Here is a 10,660-nt window from a genome sequence, read left to right as displayed (position 1 = left end):
GGTCAAAAAATTCCTCCTAATCTCCATTTCACCAGTCGTTCCCTACTGACTATTCTGATGGTTCCCAAATGCTGATAATCTTTTTCATTCCCAAATTGCTTTTTCTCATTCCACATTCAAATTTCCTCTCTTTTTTCCTCTCTAGTTGTGATACATGATGATCTTTGGCATCTTTCACTTTTCCAACGTTTTCTTTCCTCCCTCCCTCCCTCCCTCCCTCACTTGTGACACTGTACTATTCTCTAGCAGCCCCTCTGTTGCCTAATGTTTTTTACATTTGAAACCCTAAATCAAATTCCTCTAACATTATAGTCGATCTCAGTTGTAGCATTAGCAACTTGCATTAGCTCATGAAATTCTGCATATATTAGCTTTACTGTTTCACTTCCATGTTGATTCTGTGACAGGACTGGAACCAGACATGGTATACAAACACCCCAAGATTTACCTGGTGCTTTGAGAGTACAGTCATTGCTTGGATCCCTTGTGCCTATCTTTGGATCTGTTTTCCTTTCTACTACTTGTATCTTCGACGCAAAAACAAAGGCTATATCAGGATGTCCCACATCTTCAAAACCAAAATGGTAAGGGTGGAGGATGGGGATTGATCCTAACATTATCACAACTTTGATGAAGAACTTAATTTTTGTAAATCATTAACTCTTTTCTGATGATCCATTTCTGTGTTTGCTTTGACATTTACTGACTCAGGTCAAGTCAGGTCAGTATAAATCAGGTAAAGTTTTAGGAAAAACTGTCATAAGATCTTTTCCCCTGTACTTCCATTTGGTTCCCTGCTACTTCCCATAACAGTCTCTGTCCCAAACCTGCTCTTCCACCTCTCCAGTCTTACTGCCCAAGCTGCTCAGAGCATTCAGTTCAGTAGATTGTCTCATGATCATTTCAGTCCATTCCAACATGTGCTTGCTGTCTCTGCCCCAGGTCCTTGGATTCATCCTGGTAATACTGTGTTTTTCTAATGTCTTCTTTGTACTGTGGGAGATAAACAAAGGAATCCCGCAGGCTCCAGCGTTCTTCATTAGCCCTGCTGTGGTGGGAATCACAATGGTAATTATTCCTTTATTTTGACTGCATGTGGCCAAGCTTAGCTCTTCTGGGGTAGATCTTGTATTTCCCATGTTTCTCAGTATCTTTGAGCACAAAGATAGCTGATGGGGAGTAGAAGGCTGGAGATGCGCTTTGTGAGTTTCTGCTGTGTGATGCAGCAGGGGTTTGGAGCTGAGTCTACAGCTATGGTATATGTAGAGCCCTATAGGCAGAGTACACCTTGCAAGAGCCAAGGTAGCAGCAGTGTTTAGAAAGGGGTCTCGCAACAACAAGACAAGATCTAGTTTCTCATAACCATGGTATGCGATTTAGTATGGTTTAGGATGAAATGGGATTTCTCTTCAACCTAAATGCCTATTCTCCCCTTCTGTCAATGTGTCTTCATAGCCTAGGTCCTCCCAGCCTGTTGACCCACTTGTAGTTTTATTTGTTGCCCTTTCTGGAGAGACATTCTTGAGTGCAAAATTGCACATAATGCTTTTCAGTTTTAGCCTTTTAGGAACAATACTGCAGCTCTGAACATCTTGAAGTGTTTGGGCAAGAAACTAATTTTTCTGTATTGTATCCCTTAATTTGATAATAACATCTGGCATTCCATTACCAGCTATTTGGACAAATTTGTACTTACTTGCAGATCCTTGCCATGTTCCTTACCCAAGCGGAAAGAATGATGGGCATCCAGTCTTCAGGCATCCTGTTGATTTACTGGCTGCTCTCATTTGTGGCTGCAGTTGTGATGTTTAGTTCCAAAGTCCAACATGCCCTGGAAAGAGTAAGTGAAAGCACGTATCTTTAACGTGCAGGGGTATGAAGTCTCTAAACAACAGGGCTCTTTTTGCCTCATTAATTGTGAAGTGGAGAACCAAATTCGTCTCTTAAGATATGTTCTGAGAAAAATGATTGATGACCCTTTGTTATCTCCATCCATGTTATCCCTTTCAATGTAGACAGACTGTGGTTTTCTGAGAGCTTGGCAGGCTTCATAAATGAAAGCAAAATGGACATAAATGCTGTCACTAAAAACTAGTCTTACACCAGATTTTATAACAGCATAAATATGTTGACATATTGTACATGTTTATTATTTGGGTATTTGTGGTGAATGTTCATTTACAGAGGAGTGCTGGCTGGGTTTACACATCTGTGACTTATTGTCAGTGTCCATTTTCCTCAGGCAAACAGTTGTACCTTTCAGTCACAACGAGGAATAAACAAAAGTTTATGTTACCTGTGTGTTTAAGTAATAGGGAAAAAATATGTGGCCACTAAACAAAAGACAGCTGGGAACTTGCTTGGTTCTGCTGTTTTGAATGATAGTCAGGCCCCAGGCCTCTTGTAGAAATAACACTTTGCCACTTTTTGCTACCAAAATACAGTTCCAAAACTACTCAGACTTTTTCCTTGGTTTTTCTCTTTCTCGTTCACAAAATTAATTAGAGCATCCTTTATGGAGCCCTTTAGACACATCATTTATAATAAAACCTGGCAGGTGCTTTATTATATCAACAATTCATCCCACTAGATGAGCAAGGAGCGTCTATCCCTCAGAGTACCCAAAGTACCTGAATAATGATGCAATGTAGACATCTGACTTGACTAGACTGCTATGAAGCCTCACAATAAAACCGTCGCTATAACAAACGTGTCCATTATTTAGCATTTTCTGATACTGCAGTTTCAGGACTTACCTATTTAAGTAGCTCTGCATAACTACAGTTTAAATAACTGCACCTCATGCTTCGAACCAAAACTCAGGGCTTATAGCTGGTAGAACATGAGAAGCTATCTTTCTCCACTGACTTCATGTGAAGGTTCTTACCTCATTCTCAACAATATTCTGTTTCTTAGGGCTTCCTGGAAGACCATTTCCACCACATTACAACTTACCTTTATGCTAGCCTGGTGCTAGGAGAACTTGTGTTATTCTGCTTAGTTGATCACCCTCCCTTCTTCTCTAAAGCTGTCAATAATCCTGTAAGTATAATGTAGCTTTTGATAATGCATTGCTTCATTGCTCAAACAGGAATTTAAATTTATGAGGATAAACAGGAACATGAGTAGCTGGGAGATGTAAGATGCATCATTCTGTATAAAGGCCAATGGTTTTGCAAGGTAATGCAGAATTTGGGATAACAGTACGCTGTCTCTCCATGTATGTTTTGAAAAACTAAAAACCTCTTCTATCCATACTCATGTTTATTTTCATTGAAAACAGTAGATAGGACTTGTATTGCTTCCCCGTGCTCTCCTGTGCAGCAGTACTCCATCTGAGGTATGAATATGGCAGAGCTCTGCGCTTCAGAAAATAAATGTATTTGGGTATGAAGAATGATATTCTTTGTTCCTCCATCTGAGACATTATTCAAAGTCTAATTCTCCAAAGCCTCCTGATCCCATTGATCCTCCACAATACCTTTACACTGTCGGGGTCAGTGAATGGGGTGTGTGTAACTTTTTGATTGCTTTTCCTGGGGAAGCGCAGAGGGGGATTATATTCATCTGACACATGCCCTTTCCTATATATAAATATGACCCATGTGTTTCCTCCCATCAGAATCAATGTCCAGAAGCCAGCAGCTCTTTTCTTTCCAAAATCACATACTGGTGGTTCTCTGGGTAAGAAAACACAGAAAAAAACGTGGTTTTGCTAGAATATCAGAAAAAAGCAGCAGCACAAGAGAGGCTGACAGCCTCTGTGGGAGTGACAGCCAGTGGGAAATTGCTCAGCCTCTGAGTTAGCGTATGCAGTGAGGATTTAAATTCTTTGTGATTCTAGATAATTCTTTTCCCCCTTCCAACTACCTTTCCAGTGCCCTCCCAATCTTGAAATAGACCTCAGCAATCTCAAAAGATCACCAACCACAGCCCTGTCTGCCTGCCAGACCTTCCTGTAGCAAATGCTAGGCAAGGGGATAATAGTGAATGAGGACATGGGCCCAGCCTGCTCCTTAGCATTCAGAGGTAAAATGATTACACACCTTGGGCCTAATGTCCACAATGATAAGGCCTCGTCTGTGTTTCACTGAGCCACAGAGTAAGTTAAATTGAACTTTGTCCCCCACTGCCCAAGACCCAACTCTCACTATGGACTAGAAATTAGGGCTTACTTGCAAATCCTCGTTATGTTGACAGAAAATAGCATAGGGATTTGAAGCAAAAACTGCTGTTCCTAAACATTCATATTTATTCTGGGAAAGGACAGTCCAGGTAGCGTTTTATGTAAGTCAGTCCCTGTGTGCTCACTGTGGTGCACTAACTTAAAGCCCATCTGTTTTAAAAATGTTATGTGCACCACAAATCCTTCTGTGCTTACCTTATGGCTGTCTGTGTGTTCTGCAGGCTTGTTTGGAAAGGCTGTCAGCAGTCCTTGGGGGCGGATGACTTGTGGACAGTGAGGAAAGAGGACTCCTCTGAAGAAATTGTTGCCTGGGCTGAAAGAGAGTGGAAGAAGTGTCATAGCAGAAGTCAGCAGTGAGTACTTGATCTAGAGCATGCATCATGGGCTCAGCTGGGCAGTTTCTCTCTTGCCTGTAGATGATGTAAGCAGATACGCTCACAGGTGCTGGTATGCCATCTCCGAAAAGGCTTTCATCCCCTCCGTTCTCCACATAGTGCTAGACAGACTGCTTCAGCACATATTCAGGGTCTGAATGTGAGCTCTCCTAGGTGCTTCCTATCTGGACAAGACAACAGCTGAAAGATTCAATCCCACTGAATTATTTGTCCATTAAACAAGAATAAAAGGATAGCATACATAAAATGGTCCAAGTAACAGTCTGCTATGAAAACTTGGGGGTCTTTACTCTTCAGTGAGTGAGCACTCAGTGAGTTCCTTTGTGCAAAATCTGACTTCAAGTGTTGAAATCTGCTGTAGAACATCCTGCCATTCCCGGAAGCACAGAACTGTAAGTTTTTTCTGAGAAGAATCATTTTTCGGTGAGCATTTATACTGGACATGACATGAGACCTAGTGTGAGATATTTAATGATTTTTTGAAAGTACAAGATCCCCAAGCTTTCTCCAATTGTGCTGGCTTTCTCATTGTTTCTTTCTTTAGAAAAATGAAGTCTGCTACATTTAAAAAGGGTCAGAGGAGTGACACTGGCCTAGCAGAAGCTGAAGAGACAGAGGTTCTACTGCAATCAGAGCACAGTCAGAGCAGGCCCTTACTGAAAGTGTTTTGGAGCATGTTTGGAACCTATTTCCTTCTCAGCACTGTCTGCTTAGTTATCTGTGATGTCTTCTTGTTCTCCATCCCAAAGTTACTGAGGTATGTGCATATTTATAATATATTTCTATCGTATGTACAAGATTGCTGTGTGCATGAGCTCACAGAGAGACGTGTAGCCAGCACCCACAGAGGTGGACACGTATTTACCTTTTGAAATCTCCTATTGCTGATGAAAAGAGATGGATTATAATTTGAGCTAAGCCCAAAGTCAATTCAAAGGGGAAAAAAAACAAAACCAAAACCAAAACCACTGTCTAAAGCTGTGCACACTTTCTCCATTGCTGTATTCCAACACTTGAAAGGACAGGCTGCACTAAGCCTTTTAACAAGTTTATGAGAACAGGAGGGAGTTATTTGATGGTCCTACGTATCACATCATTTGCACAGGCTGTCAGCCACTTGCTGTAGTCTTAAGGCTCCGTGTTCCCTAATTATAAAGAGCACAGCTGTGCATCCTACACGTCTTAAAGTCAGTTGACACAATGCTTTGTGGATTCTGCTGGTACAACACAAACCTGCATTACTGTATATTTTCAAGGGCAAAAATCACTTCTTAGTCATTAAGAGAAATTCTGGAAATATCAATGACTTCCATAGATTATGGCTCCCAATTCACGTATTTCTGACAAATTCATGAAATTCAGGAGCCATCCTTAACACGGAAAATGAAGTCTCCCCTGAGAAGATGCTGAGATCAGAAACTGCTTCAAAACCGAGTGGCTAAATGTCAAAAATCAGGATATTATAAGACATAGGATACTTAGCAGTTTTTCCAACTCTTCTGCTATTTTACTGATAAACATCAGCCAGAAAGAATACAGAAAAATCCCTGGTATTTCTGCATTTTTGTGTGTCTGGTATTTCATCAGTTCTACTGGATTCATCAACATTTTGCTCCTGTCTTGCAGCCTTTTCCTGGAGTTCATTGAAGATCAAGAAGCACCTAGCTGGCATGGTTATTTCTATGCCTTCACTATGTTCCTTTTGGCTTGTCTCCAGACTCTGTTTGAACAACGATATATGTACATGTGTCTTGTTCTGGGGTTGAGACTGAAAACTGCAGTAACGGGGCTTGTGTACAGGAAGGTGAGTCTGTAGCTTCCTTTTCAGCTTCATTTTTTTCTAGCCCTACATTAGTAGTTATGACATTGTTGGTACATTGTTCTTAACAGTATCAGGGGAGGTGTTATTTGAAACTACTTTTAGGATGTCACTCTGTGCTATATTCATCTCTGAACAGTATGTGGGAGGTATTTTACTATTTGTTTTCAGATCTTACCTCTGAAGGAAAAGCCAAGAAAAGGAAAGAGGAAAAAGCAACATTAACTTTCTCATGCTATAGATTATGGTTGGGGAAAGGAGTAAATTCTTCATCTTAAAGTGAAGTCACACATCTCAGGCAACAGCATGTTTTTGGTACCTAGGATCTGACATTTTTCTCCATCTCTTTTTTGTTCTTTCTTTATAAGGAAAAGAAAGTTGTTTGATTTTTGGACTAAAGCTGTTGTTTGATGCTGCCTTTCCTTTCCTCTCTACCCTGTCTAGATCCTAGTTATGTCAAATGCATCAAGGAAAGCAGCAACAGTAGGTGAAATTGTTAATCTGGTATCTGTTGATGTCCAAAAGCTAATGGATCTGATTATCTATTTTAATGGGACCTGGCTTGCTCCTATTCGGATTATCATCTGCTTTGTCATCTTGTGGCAGGTAAAATATGACAACAGTACTTATCAATCACTTTCTATTCTAGGTATCAAAGGAAAAAGGAGTTTTGAAAAATCTGCTTAGAGCTTTGCTGGTTTAAGTAACCTGAAATTGCCATATATTTTTTAGGTCTGTAGCGTAGTGGATTCATTTTTCTTTTTAGAAGATATTTTTATTGGTATAGAATCCTTACCTGATCCTTTGCTTCATCTTCTCACCTGTGCACTCAGCATTCAGTGTCTCTTAGGGAAAAGACTGTGAGTATGATTATTCTGAGCTGACTGATAAACTTCTGCCTCAGATTTTCTTCTGTGACCTCTCTTTTCAACCAAAATGTGGTGGCCCAGTGCAGGCTGAGAGTCCAGTTTCAGCTCCTTAGCATAGTTAAAGAACATGAAGGGGAATGGTCTGAAATAGCAACTTGATATACTTCATCCTGAAGCCTGATTACCACAAGATCAGTGAAACAGTTTGAAGCAAAGTTGTATGATATTCAAAAACAGTATTGGATACATTTAATTCCACAGGTATCAAGGAATTTAGCAAGGAGAGAGCAAAACCTGAGTTAGAAATAAAGGATGATGATCTAAAAGATCCTTCCCCCCCCCGCCCAATTCAATGTATGGTATTTTCTCAGCAGGATAAAGCCCTATTTCTTAGTCCCTGTTTTTGGCAGCCCACCAAATGGAAGTATGAGCGCTATAGAGACAGTTGATTCGCAGGAGCTTTCCAGAGGCCTTTGAGACCTTCCTGTGCTAACCAGGATGGACTGTGCCTTGTGCCTGGCAGGATACTATGACCTTGGAAAATCAGTAGCCATGGTATAGACTGTATATACCTTTGAAGTATGGGATGAAGGTATCATCCCTTTTCTAGCAGTGTTGACAAGCTGAATGTGGTTGCATGTAGTTGGAACATAATTAATACTTTGGTTGCTAGTGTTCATAGACCACTTGTGTAGAGAATACTTTTATCTCTCTGTGTATACCAGCATTCATCTGTCTAGCAAACATAAGCCATCTGTGGAGAGATGTAACTAAACCATGAGAAACAAGATCTCTGTTTTGATACACAAGTCATTATGAGCCCTGGTATCAAAGAGCTGTCCCAAGAGTACGTGGCATAGTCTAATGCTACCATGTCATCTCACTAGTTGATGTAAATTCACACAAGCTGGGTTATTTATGCTGCAAGAACAGTTTGTTGAGGGTTTGGGTTTGTTTTGGGTCACTTACTTATGCCAGCCACAAGATGTCCTCCTTAATACATCCAAGAACAGATGGCAGAAACAGAAATGACTCGAATTGCCAGCCTGCTTCTGGATAACTTTCAGCACTAATCCAGTTCCTAAAAGGGAAGCAAATAAATTCAGCAGAGCACGGTCACAGGAGTTACCCTGCCTGGAGAGTTAACAATCCACAGTGCTTAGGGAGCACAATTCCCAGGAAAGGCAAAAGCAAGATTAGAGTAAAGCCTTAGCCATGAGGAATGTTAGGCCTAAGTTCAAATAAGAGGGAACGTGAGTGAAGGGGAGTGGAGAACAGTGGTTTCTAGTAATCATCATCAGTTCTTCCTCTTTCTTTTTCTCTCCTGGCAGCTTCTTGGGCCATCTGCCTTGACTTCGATTGCTGTATTCCTTTTTCTTTTGCCTCTGAATTTCGTGATCACCAAGAAGAGGAGTCAGTTTCAGGTACATTTTGCTTCACAAAAATGAAGTGGTTTACTGACTTGAATTATGCTAGGATACCACTTTTAAATCTAATTAAAGGCTGCCATGCTCTTCTGGGAAATGATCACGTGGAACCTAAGGCTACTGACGATTACAGTAGGCACGTTGCAAAAAACAAAACCAACAAAAAAGTAGTCTTGTACTGAAGCATATCACTAACATTTGACATAAAGTGATGGCTTAATGTTTATTATTCATGCTGAGCATGACTGTCTGAAGGAACACAGGAGAATCTGAAGTCTGCAAAGTTTCTTGAAGTTTAGAGTAAGCTCTCGCATTTTCAGTCTTTTACCTTGTTTGCCCACCTTTTCTGTGTTTATGTATTGCCAGTAAAAATAAAGCTCTGAAGTTGAAAAGCAAAATATTTTCCAGCCTGGAAGATTCATAAGCAAAACAGTATACACAGCTTGACTGCAGGGAAATTTGTGCAGGATTCATAGACAAGAATGAGGTGTTTTTTCAGAATAATTGCACCATTAAACATACAACCTATTAAATTATAAAACTCAAACATTTATTACAGGAGACCCAGATGAAACATAAAGATGAGCGGGCCAAACTCACCAATGCCATTCTCAGTGACATTAAAGTAATCAAACTGTATGGCTGGGAGAAAACCTTCATGGAGAAAGTGCTTGGTATCCGGAAGGAAGAACTTCAGGCCCTAAAAAGATCTCAGATTCTCTTCTCAGCATCTCTAGCTTCTTTCCATTCATCAACTTTCCTGGTGAGTGGTTCACCTTCCTACATAAAACATGTGCTATTACTTCCATTTCTTTTTGTACTCCTGCCTGAACAGATTTTTCCTGTGGGACAGCCAAAGAGAGTATCTGCCCAGAGGAGTTGCTGGTCTCACAAGAGCTGTTGAGCCCCAGTGGAATCAGCCACACAGACATTTACACTTTCCTAATGGTTCCATGGACAGGTCATCTGGTCTGGTAATGTGCTCCAGGCAGACTGAGCCTGCTTTGCAAGAGCCACCTGGAGACCTCCAAGGTGGACAGAGTTCACAGCACAGTCAGTAGCTGCACAAGCCACTTTTGCACTTGCTGTTGCAGCTCAGCCATGTGTGTTTTCAATGGGAAATGGCTGTGCTTTCACCTTGCTGTGGTTGCAGCACCAAAACTTCCTTAAAACAGAACAAACATCAAATGATCAGACTGGGTTTTGTCACCAACATGCAAGACCTTTGCCTGTGATATTTGCAGGACATGTACCATCTATAGGGGTGATAGCCTGGATTTAATTAAACAGGTTCCAGAGTCTTTAGGAAGTGGCCTGCCACCCTGGAACTATTCTCTTCCCTGTCTGAAGCAAATGGTTTGCTTTTCCTTTGCTCCCTTTCAGATTGCATTTGTCATGTTTGCTGTCTACACCTTGGTGGATAACACACACATCCTGGATGCTCAGAAGGCCTTTGTATCTTTAACACTGATCAACATTCTCAACACGGCGCACTCCTTCCTGCCAGTCTCCATAAATGCTGCTGTCCAGGTTAATTGCAGGCTATGTTCCTTTTTCTTTGGCCATAAGTGGTTTTTTTACATATCACTGTTAACAGGTAAAGGTAGGAATTTCTTAGGGCTTTGAATGTCAGGGCCAGCTATTTAATTGCTATTGTGAAATAGTGAAGTGTAAGGACTTGCAGCTAAAGGTAGTTTGTAGTATTGTTTTTCAAAAAGGCTCAATATATTGACAAAGTAGTCACCAGGAACAACTCTTCAGTCTTCTGGGGCCAATCGCAACCACCATTAGATCTCAGAGGTACTTCCAGTTCTGTGTTTAATCACTGAAATCAGAACAGATGGAGCAAAATTTCCATGGGGAAATCAGTGGAAACCCTGTTAGCCCAGGCCAGAGAGCAAAGCAAGTCATTGTCCAGTAAGAAATTGGGAAATTCACCCTCTTGCACCCCAAGAAGACTGTCA

At 41.0% G+C, this 10,660-nt stretch overlaps 1 protein-coding gene across 1 annotated transcript in view; it reads left to right on the top strand.

The window, feature by feature from the left end:
* Nucleotides 1-404: 404 nt before the first annotated feature.
* Nucleotides 405-10,660, top strand: part of LOC104162419 (multidrug resistance-associated protein 6-like) — a gene marked incomplete at its 5' end in the record, with an annotated part of 24,568 nt that continues 14,312 nt past the window's right edge. The window contains 12 exons of the mRNA XM_009701134.1: nucleotides 405-584; nucleotides 943-1,068; nucleotides 1,703-1,840; nucleotides 2,917-3,042; nucleotides 3,623-3,684; nucleotides 4,408-4,539; nucleotides 5,126-5,338; nucleotides 6,208-6,385; nucleotides 6,845-7,006; nucleotides 8,601-8,693; nucleotides 9,256-9,459; nucleotides 10,080-10,226. Coding sequence (XP_009699436.1) covers nucleotides 405-584; nucleotides 943-1,068; nucleotides 1,703-1,840; nucleotides 2,917-3,042; nucleotides 3,623-3,684; nucleotides 4,408-4,539; nucleotides 5,126-5,338; nucleotides 6,208-6,385; nucleotides 6,845-7,006; nucleotides 8,601-8,693; nucleotides 9,256-9,459; nucleotides 10,080-10,226 — 1,761 coding nt within the window. The remainder of the gene's footprint in view (nucleotides 585-942; nucleotides 1,069-1,702; nucleotides 1,841-2,916; nucleotides 3,043-3,622; nucleotides 3,685-4,407; nucleotides 4,540-5,125; nucleotides 5,339-6,207; nucleotides 6,386-6,844; nucleotides 7,007-8,600; nucleotides 8,694-9,255; nucleotides 9,460-10,079; nucleotides 10,227-10,660) is intronic.

The sequence above is a fragment of the Cariama cristata genome, unplaced genomic scaffold (genome assembly GCF_000690535.1).
Source record: "Cariama cristata isolate BGI_N322 unplaced genomic scaffold, ASM69053v1 scaffold8005, whole genome shotgun sequence".
In the NCBI taxonomy this organism is placed as follows: domain Eukaryota; kingdom Metazoa; phylum Chordata; class Aves; order Cariamiformes; family Cariamidae; genus Cariama; species Cariama cristata.
The sequence above is the reverse complement of the archived record's forward strand: the minus strand, read 5'-3'. Positions and strand labels throughout refer to the sequence as shown.